This window comes from Tupaia chinensis, unplaced genomic scaffold, assembly GCF_000334495.1.
Source record: "Tupaia chinensis unplaced genomic scaffold, TupChi_1.0 Scaffold000067_2, whole genome shotgun sequence".
Classification (NCBI taxonomy): Eukaryota; Metazoa; Chordata; class Mammalia; order Scandentia; family Tupaiidae; genus Tupaia; species Tupaia belangeri.
The window spans coordinates 277,418-298,023 of record NW_006159527.1 but is presented as its reverse complement, the minus strand read 5'-3'; the positions used below and the strand labels follow the sequence as shown (position 1 = coordinate 298,023).

At 39.6% G+C, this 20,606-nt stretch overlaps 1 protein-coding gene across 1 annotated transcript in view; it reads left to right on the top strand.

The window, feature by feature from the left end:
- The first annotated feature begins 833 nt into the window (after positions 1-833).
- LOC102469211 (bile salt sulfotransferase) overlaps positions 834-20,606 on the top strand; it is a 35,898-nt gene continuing 16,125 nt past the window's right edge. The window contains exons 1-3 of the mRNA XM_006142182.3: positions 834-1,012; positions 2,978-3,186; positions 10,745-10,871. Coding sequence (XP_006142244.1) covers positions 877-1,012; positions 2,978-3,186; positions 10,745-10,871 — 472 coding nt within the window. The 5' untranslated portion in view covers positions 834-876. The remainder of the gene's footprint in view (positions 1,013-2,977; positions 3,187-10,744; positions 10,872-20,606) is intronic.

Sequence of the window (20,606 nt, the reverse complement as noted above, 5' to 3'; positions counted from 1 at the left end):
CACAGTGAATGGAGATTGAGGAGTAGAGTGATGACATAAGAGAAAAAGAAAAGGAAACAGAGAGAGAAAAATAAAAGTAAGAAAAAGAAAAAGAAAAAGAAGGAAAAAATTTATTTATCTTTTTTTTTTTTTTTGGAGAGGTTTTTGCTGTAGGATTCGTGTGCTCGCCAGAAAGACAGAGAGAGACATAGAGACAGAAAGCGAGACATCACCCCCCAGGGGTGATGGTCACACCACAATCCCTTCTCCTCCATTCTCCTCTCAGGATCTTGGGCACGCACGCACACATGCCCGGCATGAGTTTTAAGCCACCAGGTCCGGGACGCGAACCACGGTCAACTACGTGGGAGTCCAGCGACATAGCCATTATGCTAACTGCTGGTTCCCATCGGTAGAAAATCTTCATCTCTCTTTTTTTCCCTGAAATCACTAGTTCTCAGTAGCAATGGTGGAGTCCTATAATGTATCTTGGATTGGACCCTGGAGCACAAAAAAACACATTAGGTAGAAACTAAGTAAATCTAAATAAAGAGTCGGGGTAAAAAAGGCCATAGGATATCTCTGTATTCCCTTTGCTATATATCCTTATGTTTGATATTAAATTTCTGGTTCTTTCTCATGGACACAAAATCAGATGACCCCCCTCCCCCTGCAGAACATTCTTTAATGACTTCATGGTTGCTCAATTTCATCACCCTTTTGACTGTCAGTCACAATATTGATTTCCTTTTACCAGCCAATATAGTGTATAACAAATCGAGGTAGGTTAATGATTGTTTTGTGTATACTATAAAATCTGATCTCCTGGCAGCTGCCACAGCCTCCGCCTGCAACTACAGCTGAAACCCTACCATCAAGCAAAGAGATTCCATCACCATGTCGGATGACTACATGTGGTTTGAAGGAATACCTTTCCCTTCAGCAGGTTGCAGTCATGAAATCTTCCGAGAAGTTCGTGATAAGTTTGTCTTTAAGAATGATGATGTATTATTAGTGTCGTATCCCAAATCAGGTAAGGAAACAGGGTCATGAACTGATGAAGGCTGTGGCTGTGTTGCTCATTCACTGAGTAGAATAATAGGGTGCTTTTTATATGCTAGACAGTGTCCAGTGTTTGGGTGAATGATGCCTGACACCATTTTAATTCAGAGAGAATTTAGCCAATTAGGCTAAGTTTAGGCAATTAGATAGTAAGGTGAGGATTCAAAAGGAGGATAATCTAAGGTATTAGGGAAATCCTTAGGAGTGAATCTTAAAGCAGATTAATGAATTCGTAATGGGAAGTGGGGAAGAGAGGTGGAAGAGGATGACTAATGAAGTCCTATTGGAAGAAATATTCAGATTGAAATAAAAATAATGAAAGTGACATTATTAGTTGAAGAAGGATATTTTTAGGTGGAAGAACCTTTATGGATAATAAATTGGAGTCAGAAAAGAGCCTGGCAAATTCAAGAGAATAAAAATACCTGGCACTGAGGGACAGGAGCACTGCAAATTGGCAAGGATTGAGACAGAAGACATTAGAGGTGTCATGGCCATGACAAACCAAGATAATGGAAACATATTTGAAGGATTTGAGTAAATAGCCCCAAGTTGGAAGTAACCACAAATCCATGGAGAGATAAAATGGATAAAGATAATGTGATATACAAATACTGTAGAATACCCAGGACCAGCAGATGGCATAATAGTTACATTGCTGGACTCCCACATGGTTGACTATGGTTTGAGTCCAGGACTCAGAGGCTTAAAATTCATGCTGGGTATGTGTGCATGCATGTGTGCCCCAAATCTTGAGAGGTGAATGAAGGAGAAGGGATTGTGGTGTGGCAGTCCCCCTTGGGGTTTGATTTATCACTTTAGGTCTCTCTATCTCTCTGGCAAGTGTATACACCCTATATGAAAAAAAAAAAGTAGAATACTATAAAGTTTTCATTAATGAATTTGTTTACTTTTTTAAGTTTTAGATTTGTTTTGTTTTTGCTATAGGATGCATGTACTCACTTGGAAGGGGGAAGGGAGAAACTGAGAAATCGCCACCCTCCCCAGAGCTATAGCTACACTGCAATCCATTTCCCTTTATATCTCTTTTTGAGATTTTTTGACATGCACACCTATGTACCCTATATGTTTTTCAAGCCTCAGGGTCCAGGACTCGAATTTTTCAGTCAGTTATGTTAGATCCAGCCACCTTAACCACTGGCCAGCCCACTACTACCTTTTTAAAAAGAGAAAATTTTGATGCATGCTACAGCATTCATGAGCCACGGGCAAATAATGCTAAATGAAAAACCAATCACAAAAAGAAAATACTAGGGGCCAGCAGTGGCGAGGTGGTTAAAGTGCCGGGCTCTCAGATGGCCCACTGCATCACTCTTAGTCCTGATGGCTTAAAAAAATCAAACCAGGTGTTTACGTGTGTGTATGCCTCAAATCCCAAGAGGAGATAGGAAGAGAGGGGATTGTGGCATGGTCATTCTTTCCGTAGAGTAATTTCTCAGTTTCCTTCTTTTTCTTTGTCTTTCTGTGATGAGCACACATGCCCTATGGCCAAAATAAATAAATAAATAAATATAACATTTTAAAAAGGAAAGAAGAAAGAAAGAAAGAGAGAGAGAGAAAGAGAAAAAGAAAGAAGGGGAAAAAAGAAAAAGAAAGAGAAATAAGACAAATAGCTTTGGCTACCTTCATATGAGGTATCTAGTGTTCAAATTCATAGAAATGAAAAATAAAGTGGTGGTTGCCAGAAGCTGGGAAGGGAGGAAATGGGGAATCATGTTTAATGAGTACAGACTCAGCTGTAACATGAAAAAGTTTCGGAGATTCCTTAAGGAACATTAGAAAGATACTTAACCCCAATGGACTGTGTGCTTACAAATGGTGGAGAGACATGCTTCATATTATGTGTATTTTACAATCATTCTTGTTTAAAAGGCAGATTGAAAAGAGGTATTCTCATTTTTCCTTCTTAATCCAGGAACAAACTGGTTGATAGAGATTCTCAGCTTGATTCACTCCAAGGGAGATCCTAAGGAGATCCAATCCGTGCCCATTTGGAACCGTTCACCTTGGATAGACACTGAGGAAGGATATAAATCATTATGTAATAAAGAAGGCCCACGCCTTATGACCTCTCACCTTCCCATCCATCTCATGTCCAAGTCTATCTTCAGTGCCAAGACCAAGGTTAGTGCAATATGGTCACGACATGTTTGGTCAATGCCTTTTCCTCCTCCTCCTCCTCCTCCTCCTCTTCTTCTTCTTCTTTCTTCTTCTTCTTCTTTCTTCTTCTTCTTCTTCGCATTAAATTTACATTTAATCACTATACATCTTTACAGTGTACAACTTTGCTTTTCCCAGCATGAATACAGTGTATATCAGTCAGGACAAAGATATTACCATATACATTATCATCAGCAGATAGTTTTTCATTTTTGTGTCAATTAAACATATTGGCTTTTTCTTCATTCCCCTCCCTCCCTTGCCCTATTTCCTACCCCCGTATCTCCTCTATTCTTACTATCTTTAGTGCTTACCATTGTCCTCCCTGATACTATTCCTGCCAGTCTTTCAGTTTTTGCTACTGAGTGCAGACATTTGGTATATATTGCGTGGGGCAAAGTCTCTCTTTCATAGTCTGGCTTACTTTGCTTAGCATTAAGTCTTGTATATTTGTCCACTTTGCATCAAATGTCAGGGTCTTTTTTTTTTTTTAATGACTGAGTAAAAATCCATAGAGTACATGTGCCACTTTTTTTTCATTCCATTCATCTATTTTGGACATTTGGGTTGATTCCACGTCCTAGCAATTGTAAATAGCTGCAATAATCAAGGATGTGCAAGTGTTTTTCTGACTGAGGGTTTTTCTATTCTTTGGGTAAATACTTAAGAGTGGAATTACTGGGTAGTATGGTAGTTCTATTTGTAGATTTCTGATGAATCTCCATGTCATTCTTCACAGTGGTTGTACTAATTTACATCCCCACAAGCAGTGTAGGAGAGTTCTCTTTTCACCACAGCCTTGTCAGCACTTATTATTTTTAAAAATTTTTAGCCATTCTGACTGGGGTTAAGTGATATCTCATTGTGGTTTTGATTTGCATTTCCCTTATGATAAGATACATCAAGCAGATTCATATGTTTTTGGCTGTTCATATGTCTTTGGAGAGTTTCCTGTTCAGCTCATTTTATCATCTTTTAATTGGATTGAGTGTGTGTGTTTGTGTGTGTGTGTGTGTATAAGCTGGCTGAGTTACCTGTATATTCTGGTTATCAGTCCCTTATCTGAGGTATAGTTTGCAAATATATTCTCCCACTCTGAGGGTTGTCTTTACACTCTAGTTACTGTTTCTTTTACTATGCAGAAGATTTTCAGCCTAATATAATCCCATTTGTTTACTTTTTGGACTATTACCTGTGTTTTGCAAGTCTTGTTTAAGAAGTCTTAGCCTACTCCAAGATATTCCACCAGTATTTTTCAATTCCCTTAGTTTCTTCACCTTCTGAGATACCGATTATCTGGATATTTGGAGGTTTAATGGTATCTAATATTTCTCATATCTTATTTTCATTTGGGGGAAGGGTATTTTCCCAGTCCTTTTGGTGAATTTTTCTAGGTCAGAGGTTCTGTCTTCTACATCTGAGATTCAATCTTCTGCATGATCTAATCTGCTTTTAATACTTTCAGTGGAGTTTTTTATTTCCTTTATTACAGCCTTCAGCTCCAACAGTTCCATTTGACTGTTTTTTATGGTGTGTATTTCTTCTTTCAGATCTGCAAAAACTTCCTCACTTCCTGGAACTCATTGTCTCTTTTTCATGCATCTTCTGGAGTTCATTGTATCTCTTCTCTTGCATCTCTGTCTGCTTTGTTACTATGAGCATTCTAAATTCTTTATCTGACATTTTCTATGAGTTCCATTGTACTATCTGTGGATGATGAGGACTTCATTATTTTTGGGGGGGAAGAGATGTTTTCTTGCTTTCTCATATTTCTTGTGCCTCTATGGTGATTCCTGGTCATCTGATAGATTATACATTTTTCCCCTAATTTCTTGGAGCTAAATCTGAGCTTTCAGAGGTGTGCTGGAGGAGGTGATCTGCAGTCTCCCTGCAGTTCTGTTTTTCTCTCTTTGTGCAGTAGATTCTGTGGGAATTGAGGATTATTCTGACCCTGTCTAGATCTTGTGATCTGGAGAGTGAAGTCTGAGCAGAAAATCTTCAGTTTCCCTAGTCCCTGCAAGGGACTGCTCTCAGCTCAAATGTAGATGGCTTCTGAAAAGGCCTGTGATTGACCTGTCCTGTCTAGATCTTCAGGTCTGGAGGGTGAAGTCTGAGTAAAAAATCTTCAGTTTCCTTCATTCTTGAAAGAGGCTGTTCTCAGCTCAAATGTAGATGGCTTCTCAAAATGGTATAAATTTTTTATATTGACTTTGTATCCTGCCACTTTAGTATATTCATTTATCACTTCCAAGAGTATTTTGTGCATTCTTTTGGATTTTCTATGTATAGTATCATATAATCTGCAAATAAAGATAATTTCATTTCTTTTCCTATTTGGATGCCTTTTTTTGTTTTTGTTTTTGTTTTTGTTTTTGTTTTGCCTGATTGCATTAGCTAGAATTTCCAGCACTATGTGAAAGAAGTGGGCAGCCTTATTTTGTTCCAGTTTATATTTATAAAAGCTTTCAGCTTTTCCCCATTCAGCATGATATTAGGTATGGGTTTGTCATTGATGGCTTTCATTGTGTTGAGGAATGTCTCTTCTATGCCAATTTTACTGAGTGTCTTAATCATGAAGGGATACTGTATTTTATTGAATGCTTTTTCTGCATCAATTGATATAATCTTTTTTTTTAATGTTTCCTTTTGTTAATGTGTTGTATTGCATTTTTTGTTTTGCGTATGTTGAACCATCCTTGGATCCCTGGAGTAAATCGTACTTGGTCGTGGCATATAAGCTTTTTTTATTTAAAGAATTATTTTATTTAACTGTATTTATTTATCTTAATTTGACAAGAGAGCAACAGTGTAAGAGACAGAAAGAAAGCAAGAAAGTAAACCACCAGCTCCATGACCCGAACTGTGGTCGGCTATGTGGGAGTCCAGCTGTTTTCTTCAGGGATATTGGCCTCAAGGTTTTTTTTTCTATGACCTTGTCTGGTTTTGGAATTAGGATGATGGAGGCATTGTAGAATGAATTGGGAGAATTCCTTCCTTTTGTATCTTTAGAAGGAGAATTGGGTTAGTTCTTCTTTAAAAGTTTTGTAGAATTCAGAAGTAAAGTCATAGAGACCTGAGCTCTTCTTTTTTGGGTGGTCAATGCCTTTTTAAATTTTTTTTTTTTTTTTTAGTTTTCATATGGCTTATGTTCTCTCCAGAGAGAGACAGAGAGAAGGAAAGTGAGACATCACCCTCCAAGAAGGGGTGGTCATATCACAATCCCCCCCCCATTCTCCTCCTAGGATTTTGGGCATGTACGTGCATGTGCCTGGGGTGATTTTTAATTTTTTTTTAGAGGTTTTTGCTATAGGGCGTGTGCGCTCACCAGACAGAGAGAGACAGAGAGACAGAAAGCAAGAAATCACCCCCCAGGGGGATGGTCACGCCACAATCCCTTCTCCTCCATTCTTCTCTCGGGATCTTGGGCACGCACGCACATGCGCCCAGCGTGAGTTTTAAGCCACCGGGTCCAGAACGCAAACCGCGGTCAACTACATGGGAGTCCAGCGATATAGCCGTTACACTAACTGCTGGTCCCAAATACTACTGATTTTCAAATCATATTTGGGACTTGAACTGCAGTCAGCCATGTGCCATTCAGGTGCATCAGCACCCCAACCACTACAGCACCTGCTGGCCCCAATGCCTTTCAAAATCTGATATGCCTGAAATCAATTTCACTTCTTATTTTCATATTTGAATGTCTTTTATTTGACTCTCTTGTCTGATTCCATTGACTAGAACTGGAGGTTCAACCTGGAGGTCTTGTTGAAATCTACTTCAGTAGATCTGGGTTTTGATGTGTGATTCTGCAGTTGGTGATACCGATGTAGCTATCTATGGACCACACTTGAGTACAAGAGTTAGATCATTCCATAGATTGTTCTAGTCAGATTTAAATGTGGGCAAATGAGAATGCCAGTTATTTACCAGTTATTTAATTAGGTTCTTGACAAGAAATTAAGAACACCAATTTGTGAGGATAAACTCCATTTGTAAGGGCAAACACAGATAGCAGGTAGTCCTGGAGCTGAGGAATAGCTTTGACTTTTGGTAAAGTGTGTGAGTCCACAGTTTTCTGATCAATCTTGTGTTGCTCTGTAGTTTCCTGTTTCTCCTTCACTGTGTTGAAGATCTCACCTTCCTGGTATGTGGGCTTCCCCAGCTTCTTTTTCTTGAAGTAAGCATCAGTGAGGTATTTTGGAATTTTCACATTACTAATGTCAATTTTCATGTAGGTGATGATGACAAATTTCTGGTGTATTCTACGCAGTGAAACTTGATTGAGGTCCAGATATCAGGTCACAAGTAGAAAGCCACTGCTCAGCTGCTTCAGGAAAACCACTCTCTTACCTCCACAGTGCCCAGTTAGGATGGTCCCGGGGGTGATGCTAACTTGTAGCTTTCTCACATTCCGACCAAAGAGTTTTTTGCTGTGGCTCAACAGCTTTTGAGGTACATTCTCAGTAGGATGATACCGAAGAATTTTTTTTGAAGTTTAAGTACCTGGATACCACCAATCTTGTTACCACCAACTGGTTTTGTGACAGTGGCAAGAACCTTTTTCTTCTTTTTCTCTCTACTCCTGGATTTAGTGGCTGAGTACATGATTTAGTCCCCTTGTACATGGCCTTCCTGGAATACATGGCAGATTGGGAATATCTGCCAATTCCTCAAACTAGGACTGGGCTTGGGCTGCAATGGGGCTTCCCTTGGGGGTCACCCTTTTTTTCTTTTTAATTTAAATTTGTTTATTTACATTCATTCACTATACATCATTACAGCATACAAAGTGAGATTTTCCATCCAGAATACACTGTATATTGGCTCAATCAAGCACATCAACATATATGTTTTCTTCAACATACATGTTATCGTCAACAAATAATTTTCCATTTCTTGTTTCCTATATATTTTGCTTTTTTCCCCATCCTTGATTCCCTATCTCTCACCCTCTGCCATCTCCCACCCTCCTCCCACACTATCTCTGGTATCCATGGTTGCTTTCTATGCCTTTTCCTCTCCACATTTTATTGATCCACTAAATATCTTAATCAATTAAATATTTTCAATAGCAAGTACAGGGACCAGCAGTTAGCATAATGGCTATGTCACTGGACTCACATGTAGTCGACTGTGGTTCGCGTCCCGGACCCGGTGGCTTAAAACTCACGCCAGGCGGGTGTGTGCGTGCCTAAGATCCCGAGAGGAGAATAGAAGAGAAGGGATTGTGGCATAGCCATCCCCCCTGGGGAGTGATTTCTCGCTTTCTGTCTCTCTGTCTCTCTCTGTCTGTCTGGCAAGCGCACGCGCCCTATGGCAAAAACTTCTCAAAAAATATATATATATAGCAGGTGCAGATGATATATACATATCCATGAACACAAGTCTGACTTTAGGCATAAACTTCAGTGAATAGAATGAACATACTATAAAGTAGCACCTAGCTAGGGGTATACAGTTTTAACCTTGCCATTGGCATCAGCCTTCTTGGTTTCAAATTTCTTCTCCTTAGTATCCAGCTCCTCAGCTTTTCACCTGCTACCTTGTAAAATAGGTAACAGTATCATCTTTTATTCTAGAAAGAAGAAAATCCCCTTTTTATGATCCAAAGAATTAGCCAATATTAATACAATATCTCTGCAACTTAGGTTTGAAACACTGCATACAGAGTTCTCCATATAGGATGCAGCACATTTATAAATCAATGCTTAAATTCAGTATGGTTGCTCGGGAGTCATGGCTGGTTATATTTACTTCTGTGACTTTTTTCCTTAAAGTGTGACTTTCAGCACATGAATACCATGTGTAATGATATAATTTACATAATGAGCATATCCATCATCTCAATCGCTTATCTTTACTTCGTGTTAGACGTATTCCAACAATTCTCTTTTGAGCACATCCAAGAATTCTGTTTTGGGTTGGCCCCATGGCCTAGTGATTAAGGGAGCCTGATCCCACATGGTCAACTGCAGTTCAAATCCTGGCCCCAGTAGGTTGAATAAGGTGTTGGATTAAAAGTTTCAAAGGAAGGGAGAAATGGAGAAGGGATTGCAGTACGACTACATCCCACTGGGAGGGGGGCTTTTTCCCTCTCCTTCTCTCTTTGGAGAATGCACATGCCCTCTCAATACAAAAAAGCAAACTCTTCTCTTTTCAGTCTTGCCACTGTCTTACATACATACTGTCTTACATACATAGCTGTCTGACAAGATCCACAGCCACACAGTCTCCCATATAGCTGATGGCTGACCAGTGTAAAGGACCGTGGATACCCAGGAACTAGCACATCCCAGACCATTGCAGCAACATACTTTCCTGGAAGGCGTTTATTGTTGTGTGAATTAAACAAATTGTTTTATGCTTACACTAAGTAGAGAAACTTAATATCATCTCTTGGATATTTCACAATATGATCTGTACAATGAATTTGTTCTAGGACACCTATTTTTGTGTGTCTTATTTGGTGTTTTCTAAATTACTGATTGGGAAAACTGAGGTCTAGAGAGATACAATGTCTATAATAATATCACAAGTGAGTTGGTGTTGAATGCAAAGTAATACTCAGATATTCTAGTCCAATGATAGTCTGTGCATATATGTGTGTGCTACAGCTCTGTAACTATCATTGTACTCTAAGCTTAGAACATTTCCACTCTACTGAAAAAATCTCTCATATCTCTTAGGAATCAATGCCCATTTACAGAGGTTAACATGCCCTTGACTTATAGATTAGTTTGGCTTGGTTTTGAACTTCATATAAATGGACTTATGCTACAAGAATTCTTGGATATGTGGTTTCTTTCACTCAAAATAATGAGAGTCATTCATGGTCTTGGTTGCCTGTGTACAATATATTTATGTGTATCTGTTAGTAGAAAGTGATTTATTAATACACCTTCTGTTGATGCTATTTAAACTATAGTACACAATATACTGTTCACCTTTTTAAACCTTCCTGTTGCTTCTCATTATGAGAAGACTATAATATCTCAGAATGAAGGGGTGAGGCTTTCCTCTTCCATGGTTGTCTTTCTTCCTTTCTTTCTTCTTTTTTTAGAGATTTTTGCTATAGAGCACGTGAGCTCACCAGAAAGACAGAAAGAGGCAGAGAGACAGAAAGTGAGAAATCACCCTCCAGGGGGTATGGCCACACCACAATCCCTTTCCCCCATTTTCCTCGCGGGATCTTGGGCACATGTGCACACATGCACACCTGCCTGGCATGAGTTTAAGACACCGGGTCTGAGACTCAAATCGTGGTCCACTACATAGGAGTCCAGTTACGTAGTCATTACTCCATCTGCTGGTCTCCGATTGTTGTGTTTCTATTGCAAATATGATTTCATAGTAATTAAAAATATATGTTTAATTTTTGAATGCAGTAAGTTATTTATTTAAAAATCCATTGGTAGTTTATAGGCATTTTATATGAATTGACTTTTTCTCCATTTTTAATGAAGATCAAGGATAGGAAATTAGTATACTGTTTTTTCATTCTTCCATTTTTCCATTTAAGGTGATTTACCTCATGAGAAATCCCAGAGATATTCTTGTATCTGGTTATTATTTCTGGAAAGAAACCAATTTGACCAAGAAACCGAAGTCACTAGAACAATATTTTGAGTGGTTCATTCAAGGAAATGGTGAGTGTTGTAAAATATGAAAACTGGGACATACTCTCTCCTTTCTACCTCACTTAACACCCAATGATACATTGGTACATCTCAATGACTTGTAGGAATAAAATTCTTTCATCTTAGGGACTCGAATCTGCTGAATCTACCTGCATTCCTACATAGCAAGAGAACTCCCTCCAACCTCTCCACTTGTCTCAGGATAAATTATCCTATTATTTGCTAGGTATTTTCTAAGTCTCTGCAATCTCGAAAGCTAACACAAGCTATTCATATTTTCTTCCACTACCCTAATTTGTCTTTCTTTTATTTTATTTGTGTTCTATTTATTTAGTTATTTTAATTATGATTTTTGGTTTATATGTAACTGATATATATCTTTGTGGTCTACAGTATGGTTTTTTTAAAATAATTATTTAATTTTATTTATTATTATTTTTTTTTAAACTTGACCAGAGAAAGACAGAGAGATAGGGAAAGTAAGAAAGCAAGCTGCCATGTGTGGGATTCGAACTACATCTACCATGTGGAAGGCTAGCACCTTTAATCATCATGCCGCCTGCTGGCCCCAGGTTGATATTTTTAATGCAATACATCTCCTTTGTTTTTTTTTTAAAGATTTTAAAGTCTGTTTTGTATGGTATTATCATGGCAACACACGCTTTTAAAAATTTTTTATTTGCATTGAATTACGTTTTCCAACATTTCATTCTTAGTTGTGTGTGCCTCTGCTTGTGAGGTATATTTCTGCCTGCAATATATTGAGGGTTCTTTTTTTTTAATTAGTCAGCTTATATCTTAGGATTATGGAGTTTAATCCATTTACATTCAATAATATTATTGATGTGTACATGTTTTCAGCCACCATTTTGTAGGTTGATTCTTAATTGTTGTTTGTTTTCTTATTTCTTCTGATATTGTTTATCTGTACTATTTATTAGATTTCCACAGTGAAAGGAAATTGAGTCATTACTCTGTGTGTGTGTGTGTGTGTGTGTGTGTGTGTGTGTGTGTGTTTTACTGGTGAGTTCTATAGCTTCAAGTGTTTCCATGGTGCTATTTATTTTTCATACACATCCATATGGAGTACTCCCTTAATTATTTCCTGAAAAGTCAGTCTAGTATTGGTGAATTCCTTCAGGTTTTTTTTTTTTTTTTGAGAGATTTTTGCTATAGTGCCGGGGTCCAGCCTCGGCAGTGGTGGGTGGCTCATACACAGGAAGGTGACACAGGTGATCAGGAGCAAAAAATTAGACTGAGACCTCATTGCTCCTTAGCATGTTCTCAGGCGGCCACAGCCAGAGCCAGCTCCAGGCTGCCGTGCTGTGGCTATTAAAACATGCGTATTTATTGAGGGAGGTTTAGGAAGTAAGGAGGGTGAGGGGTAGTAAAAAACCCACTCTAAGGAACAGGGTATACAAAGCATGGAAGCAATAATTATAAACATGCTGTTTGTCTTGTCAGATTAGTTAAAAATTAATCACAGTTTTCAGGATGAGGAATTCCATTTGTCTGTTGTATCTTCTTCTTAGATCTTGATTACTGGGAAGGGTCTTTTGAAGAGGGGGCTTGCAGGATGTTTGATAACCTCAGTCTCGCGCCAAGGCAGACATTGCTGGTTGCAGAGACCTAGATAGAAATCTTGTCTTGCTAAGTAAAGACACAGTTAATATATGGACTACCTATATATTACAACAATAGAGGGTAAGTCTATGATCTATATGGGAAAGGAAGATGATCTTGTAGCTCAGGAGACAACACAGGATGTTTTAATAGCAGTTTTTCATAGTCAACAGCACATGGATGAGAAACTCTTTGTAGTTGAAAGCTATCTGTTGCTTTAGATAAGAGCTCCCAGCTAAGATGGTTAATCTTTCTCTGGAGCCTTCAGGTTTGTTCATCCTGTTGTCCTAGTCAGGGTTTTTCTTTCTTATAAACTCACGGGTTCCTGTATTTTATTTGCTGAATCTGTCAATTAGTGAGTTCTTCTGTTTTATCTCTGGATCCCTGTTATGTGGTGAATGTGCTGACTTTGCCTAGCATGAGTTAACTTTGGCCTGTAGCTTTAACAAGGGCTATTTACATAAAACTAGCCTTAAACTAACTTAGTCTACATATGCTTCTAACACTAATTTGGTTTATACTAATTTGACCTAACAAATGTTAATTTTGGCTTAAAATAGACATGTGGGAGAGTCTCATGCTTCCTGGCCCTCATGTGCCATCTTAGGAAGCCACATTCCCACAAGATCACTAACTGGCTTTATTATAATGGTTAGGGGTGACGTTTTACGGTACCATAATAACAGTAAAACTCACGGCAGAGGAATTGACTACCGGCCAGTACATGACACAAGGAAGGGCTCTTAAACTGGGCCGTGCCTCAGTTTCTTCCCAGTCCAGGCAGCATCCTCACCAGCTTGTGTTGTCTGCATGGCCCCGTCACTATAGGGTGTGTGCGCTCGCCAGACAGAGAGAGATAGACAGAGAGACAGAAAGCGAGAAATCACCCCCCAGGGGGGATGGCCACGCCGCAATCCCTTCTCCTCCACTCTCCTCCCGGGATCTTGGGCACACACACACTCCCGGCATGAGTTTTAAGCCACCAGGTCCGGGACGCAAACCGTGGTCGACTACATGGGAGTCCAGAGATATAGCCATTACGCTATCTGCTGGTCTCGAATTCCTTCAGTTTTATTTGTTAGTGAATAATTTTATTTCTTCCTCTAATTTGAAGGAATTTTGCTGGGTATAGTATTCCTGATTGAAATTGTTTTTCTATCATACTATTGAATATGTTGTCTCATTTTGCCTGGCCTTTTAGGCTTTTGCTGAGAGGCCCAATGCTTATCTGGTGGGTAAGATATTTATTAGATAACTTGATACTTAAACCTCTATCCATTTTTAGGATTTTCTTTTTATTTTTGATCTGACATTTTGAGTATAATGTACTTTGGAGAAAATCTTAAGTTAAATCTATTTGGTGACCTTTGAGTTTCTTGTATTTGGATGTCTGTATCTCTCTGAGGATTTGGGAAGTTTTTCGTTATAATTTATAAACTAGATTTTTCTATGCCTTTTCACATTTTTTGCCTTCTGGGATACCCATTATACAGCTATTTGGTCTTTGAATTTTGTTCCATAATTCTGTTTGTTTTTAATGGCTAATTTTTCTTTCTTTTTGATGGTTTAGACCATTTCAAAGGTTGTATCATCAAGTTTAGATATTCTTTCTACTGCATGATCTAACCTATTGTTGACGCTCTCTGAAGAATTACCTCAGGACCAGCAGATGGCATAATGGCTACATCACATTTAGTATTTCATTGAGTTTTGTTATCATCAATATTCTAAAATTCACTTCTGAATTGTGGTTTTCTGCATTTTGTGCATTATTAGTGTGGAGTTACTATGTTCCTTTGTAAGAGAGATATTTCCTGTTTTTTATTTTTGTTGTTGTTCCTGAATTAATTTCTTGGCATCTGATGGAGTATTTACTCATTTCTAATTTTCAGATACAGTTATTAGTACTAGTGTTTTATTTTATTAATTTTTTAATTCAATCCTTTTTTTATTGAAGAATTTGTGTATTTTCAGAGCACCAGTGGGGGCAGTGGAATCTCTAGCCAGCATTTCTGGGTTCTAGGAGAGATTACTGTTGTGCACTGGTGTTCCACCTGTAGAAGGGATGAGTTCCCTCTAACTAATGGAAATTGCTTCTCTGTAGTGTGGTTGCCTGAGTTCTTAGACCATGTAGGGAACAGGGTCCTACTCTGGAGGAGATAGTTGAGTGAAAATAAGTAAAGATCTCTGTCTTGGATGGATTGCACACAGGAAGGATGTAGGTGTTGATTGCAAAGTTGTGACACAGGAGTGGATATTTGCTTATTTAGCCAGTTGTGTGCAGTAACTGGAGACAGATGAAGCCATCTGCCCTTGATTCTCTCTGCAGCTGTGGCATCACTCTGCGAGTGATTCAATGCAGGCAGGCATGGCAGGGATTTTTATTAGTATAGGAGGGGGCTGGGCATATTCTCTTGCAAGGTTGCAAGGCTGCGTGGAAACTATGTACCAATGAGACATTGGGTTGGACCTGATGCATATCTGTGCAGGTAGTGGGTAGGGCTGAAGTACTCTGTCTGCTGAATCCAAGAGTTGGGCTATGGACCAATATGAGAACTGTGAGAAGTGTTTGCTTTCTGTGAAAGACATTAGTGACTGGTAACTTGTGCATTTATTTGCACCTAGACAGCAGGACTGGAGTTGCCACATGTCTTCAGAGTCAAGGACTTAACTGGAAATGTTTGCCTGCAGTACCCCAGGACTGGGCTATGGACCCTCATAGGGGACTGTGAGTGGTGGTGTATCAGGCTCCTGCTGTTCTGTGTGTCTTTTGAGCTGGGGGCCAGGAATAGAGCCACTGAGGGTCTCCAAGACTTGGGGTGGGGATAAACTGCTTAAGTCTGCCTTAGTTTCTGCCTGTACATCAGCTGGCATTGCAAGTTGTGTGATCCAATGGCCTATACATGTCTGTGCACCTGAAGGGAGGGCTTGAGCTGGGCCTAGTTGCAGCACAGCGGGAGCTGTCCAGGTTGGCATATGGAACCTTGCTTCTAGGGCTGACAACAGGCAGGACCTGTCCAGTTTGTTTCAACTTTTTCTGTAGAGTAGAGATCCTCAGTACTCTTCACTTTGTTTAGATTCCCCTATCCACACGTACACCCAAACTTACAGGAAGTATGGAGAAGCTGCTCTATAGAAGATAACAGAGGAGAAGAGCCCTGCTCCTAGTGTCCAGGGGGTTTGGGGGTAGCAGTGGGTGTACACTACTGCCAGTCAGTTGGGGAAATATCCTGATTTGGCTTCTGAAGTGGCACTGTGTGCCTGGGGTTGGGGGAAGAGTAGTTCAGTGTTCTCTCTGGGTCAGCAGATCCTTGCAGTTCCCAAAGTTGAGTTTGGAGTCCGTGTCCCTCTCATTGTTCTCTCATGTCTTAGAAGCACCTGGATTCAAGGAAGAAGCAGGGAGCTGGATGCTTTGGAGGAGTGTGCCACTCAACTCTCCCCTTCCCCACTGTATTGGGAGGTTTTGGTCATCTCTGGCTCCTTTCTGAATTAAGACAATTAACCAATTAAAAAACAATTTCCACTTGTAACTTGGCACTCCATAGTCCCCACACACACACTCCTATTCTTGTGCTCTTGTGATATGTCTCCCCAGGTCACTCCTCTGTTCCAGATACAACCATTTATCCAACTCTTCTGGACTTTCTACCAGAGATATGCCATCATGGACGTCCCTAGTCCCTAATTTGTGTCTTTCTGAAGGTCAGCTTTTTATCTGTTTCCTGGACAGCCCAATCCTGACTGTATGTTTTTTTATATGCCTCCTTCCAAAACTCTGCTCATTTTTTTTCTTTTTAAATCTATTATTAAAACTGTTGGGAATCAGCAGTTAGCATAATGGCTATGTCACTGGACTCCCACATAGTCGACCGCAGTTCGCGTCCCAGACCTGGTGGCTTAAAACTCACGCCAGGGGCATGTGCGTATGTGCCCAAGATCCCGAGAGGAGAATGGAGGAGAAGGGATTGTGGCTTGACCATCCCCCCTGGGGGGGTGATTTCTCGCTTTCTGTCTCTATGTCTCTCTCTGTCTGTCTGGCGAACGCACACACCCTATAGCGAAAACTTCTCCAGGAAAAAAAAAAAAAACCATTTGTATGACTTTGGGATCTCTACACTTTCAATTATGGAGAACTTCTGAGGTTTCTCAGGTACTTACACCTTTGTAATTTTTAATGAGTTATATGCCAAGTCCCATATCTCTGCTGCGATATGTCTCCCCAACTCCATATACACATCTTCACTGGAGGGATCTACAGATGGCACAGATATTCAAAACTGAACTAATATTTCTATGATACCTCTAACTATTTCTACTGTAGGTTGATTGTACTCAATAAAGAGAACTACCCCACAGGGTAAGCAGGTGGCTTGGTGGTTAGGAAGCCAGACTCCCACATGGCCAACCGCAGTTGGAATTCTGAACCTGGTGTATTGCTTTCTCACTTTCCCTCTCTCTGGTGAGCACACATGCCCTATAGCAAACCTAAAATTAATTAATTAATTTAATTAAAAAAGAGAACTACCTATCACTCAAGGGAGAGCATGATGCTAATATTCACAAGTATTGTCTTTTTTCAATTCCATTTCCTTAGTCCCCTCACTACTGTCCTTTATCTAAGAAGTAATTAAAGTACAACCTTGATTAACATATTCATCTCATCTCTGATAATATGTTGCCGTATTTAAGAATGCCTTTCTTTTCAGCACTATAAAATAGAACCCTTTTGCAGCTCTAAAATATTACCCCTTTTCCCCACTATTACTCTTCAGCAAAAAGTATGCATTTGTTTGATTGTTTATTACATCTGTCTCCCCTTCAAAATATAAGCTCCTTGAGTTATTCCTTGGTGAACACCAGGTACTAGAATGACTCTTGCCACTTGGTAAGTATCCTTTCTCAAGTGATAAATACCATTTACCACCACTTACATTGTCAGTTTAGAAAGCCAAACTATTATTATTTTTTTGCTTAGATTGACATAATGGCCAAATTACTGAATTTGTCACCCACATGCTACTTGGCACTTTTAAGCCATGTTGCAATCGCTTTCTCACATATTGCACAGTTTATTTTCTCTTTACAACTATCCTTGGATCATTCACTCTCAGCTGAAGATCTCACCTTCAAAGGCTGAGAATTGTATTTTTTATTGAATGAATACTATCTGAGGTCTTTAGTCCTATCTCCTGACTTGACTCAGCTTACTCTTTCAGAAGAAGGGTAGCAGTGATGACCTAATGCAGATGATAGTAAACTGAACTGCACTGTTGGAAGCCACATGGAAGACTGTGGGTTCAGACCCCCAGGTTAGTTTTAAAGCATATCAGGTGTGTGCATTTGTACCAAACATCCTGATGATCTGACAAGTTGGTTAAGGCAGGTCATATTGTGACAAGACCCTGTTGAAGGTTCCTCTGTGTTTCTCTCATGTGCTTGCAGGCACTCTCTTTTATGAATAAAAATTAAAAAAAAAAAACATAAAAAAAGAGTGAAAGTACAGGACAGAAACCCAGAAACAAAGAGAATATCCTCTTCACCAATGCTTTATTTGACAAATAAAGAATTCTGTATTGTGCTTCACCTGTCACCAAGAGTCTTGGAGAATCCCATCAATAGTGGTGGACAACGAAGACATTTCCTGTGTATCTCACCACTATCCAAATATCCCTTAAAATTCATGCACAGGGGGGCCAGCAGTTGGCATAATGGCTATGTCACTGGACTCCTATGTAGTCGACTGCAGTTCAAGTCCCAGACCTGGTGGCTTAAACTCACACCAGGTGCGTGTACATGCGTGCCCAAGATCCCAAGAAGGGAATAGAGGAGAGGGATTGTGTTGTGGCCATCCTCCCTAGGGGGTCATTTCTCGCTTTCTGTCTCTCTGTCTCTCTCTGTCTCTCTGGCAAGTGCCTGGCCCTATAGCTAAAACCTTTCCCTGCCCCCCCCAAAAAAAAAATTCATGCACAGGCATTCTCCCTTTTTTGTATTTAGCCAAGAACCACCAAGACAAAATATTTATTTTTTTCAGTGAACACCATATTTTGAACTTTTCAGTGTTGTAGAGCTGTGATCTAAATTCTTTCCCCCATATAGATGAAGAAACTCTGGGGATTAAAGTTCTAAATAATACTATCCTTACACTCGGGCAACAGTGTTCTTTACTGTGGCTTGTAGGCCTTAGAGCGGAGTGTTGAATCATGAATAATAGTAATAAATCCATCAGAGTCCAGGCACTGAACACACTTCTTCCCCTCCAAAATAAGGACTCTGTAGGTACAAGGGCACTTGCTCACTTGGAGCTTGAAATCTTCTTATTTCTCATGCCATTGGGAAATGGAACATAGAATACCCTATGCAAAAGATCCCATGCATGTGTTCAGGGCTTATGTGTTCTTCTACTGTGTCCCACCCATGATTTTTTTTTTCTTTTTCTTTTTCTTTTCTTTTTCTTTTTTTTTTCTTTTTTTTTTTCTTTTTTTTTTTTTTTTTTTTTGCTATAGGGCGCGTGTGCTCACCAGACAGAGAGAGACAGAGAGACAGAAAGCGAAAAATCACCCCCCGGGGGGATGGCCATGCCACAATCCCTTCTCCTCCATTATCCTCTCTGGATCTTGGGCATGCATGCACACACGCCCGGCGTGAGTTTTAAGCCACCGGGTCTGGGACACAAACTGTGGTCAACTACGTGGGAGTCCAGCGACATAGCCATTACGCTAACTGCTGGTCCCCCACCCATGATTTTTCAACTTAAGATGTAATAAGATGTAACTCATTTGTAAGCATCTGGATTTGTGATGTTTTGAGTTACAGGTTTATTTTTTTACTTTAAATCAGAATGTAACTTCATCATAAATCGAGAGGCATCCAGACTTACGATGATTTGACTGAGGCTTTTTAATGTGACAATGGGTTTATGGGAAGAATCCCACCACAAGCTGAGCATCTGTGCAGAGAACCAATGCAACAAAAACAGGAATCTAGCTCCTTTCTTTGCATAGTGGATACTCAGTTTTGACTGCACCATTTAGGAAAACTATTTCTCTTCTTCATTGAATTGTCTGGAGATGCTTGTTGTATATTCCAGGAATAACATAATGGGGTGAGTTGAGAATCTGAGAGAAAATTATTCATAGACACAAGAAAGTATGTAACAAGTGGGATAGGTTATTGTGTACCACCACAAATTAAAAAAGGTCACTTTATTTATATATATATTATATATTATATATATTTTACAAAGGGGAAAAATAGTAGTAGGACATGTGATCAAATGTGCACAACATGAATATGATTATATTCTTGACTTCATTATTACACACCATGATTGCTCTGAAAGTCATACTGTAGTTGACAAAATGTACAATGATTATATGTAAATCAGAAATTATATTTTAGAAGAACAAGAAAATAATAAATGTCTAAAATGAAAATTTTAACAATAAATTGAAATTACAAAATGCAAAAAACAGATTCTATAACTAAAATGTAGTGAAAAGCATCAACAGCAAAGTTGATCAAATAGAAGTATATGTTAGTAAGAAACAGGTTATTTGAAAATATACACTTAGAGGGGACAAAAGAAAAACATGAAAAAAGTAACAAAGTTAAACTAAAAAAATCATTTTTAGAAATTTTTGCTATAGGGTATGTATGTTTGCCAGAGAGACAGAGAAAGACAGAGACAAAAAGCAAGAAATCACCCCCTGGGGCGATTGTCACACTTCGATCCCTTCTCCTCCATTCTCATCTCAAGATTTTGGGCACCCACGCACATGCACCTGGCATGAGTTTGAAGCCTCTGGGACGCCTCTGGGTCGGGGGCTCGAACCACAATCAGCCATGTGGGAGTCCAGTGATGTAACCATTACACATATGCTTGTCCCAAAATAAGAAAGTTCTCCCAAAATAAGAAAGTTTAAAAGTCTCATCAAACGAGCATGTATTGGGGAACCAGCAGTTAGCGTAATGGCTATGTCGCTGGACTCCCACGTAGTCGACCGCGGTTCGTGTCCCGGACCCGGTGGCTTAAAACTCACACCGGGCGCGTGTGCGTGCGTGCCCAGGATCCCAAGAGGAGAATGGAGGAGAAGGGATTGCGGCGTGACCATCCCCCCTGGG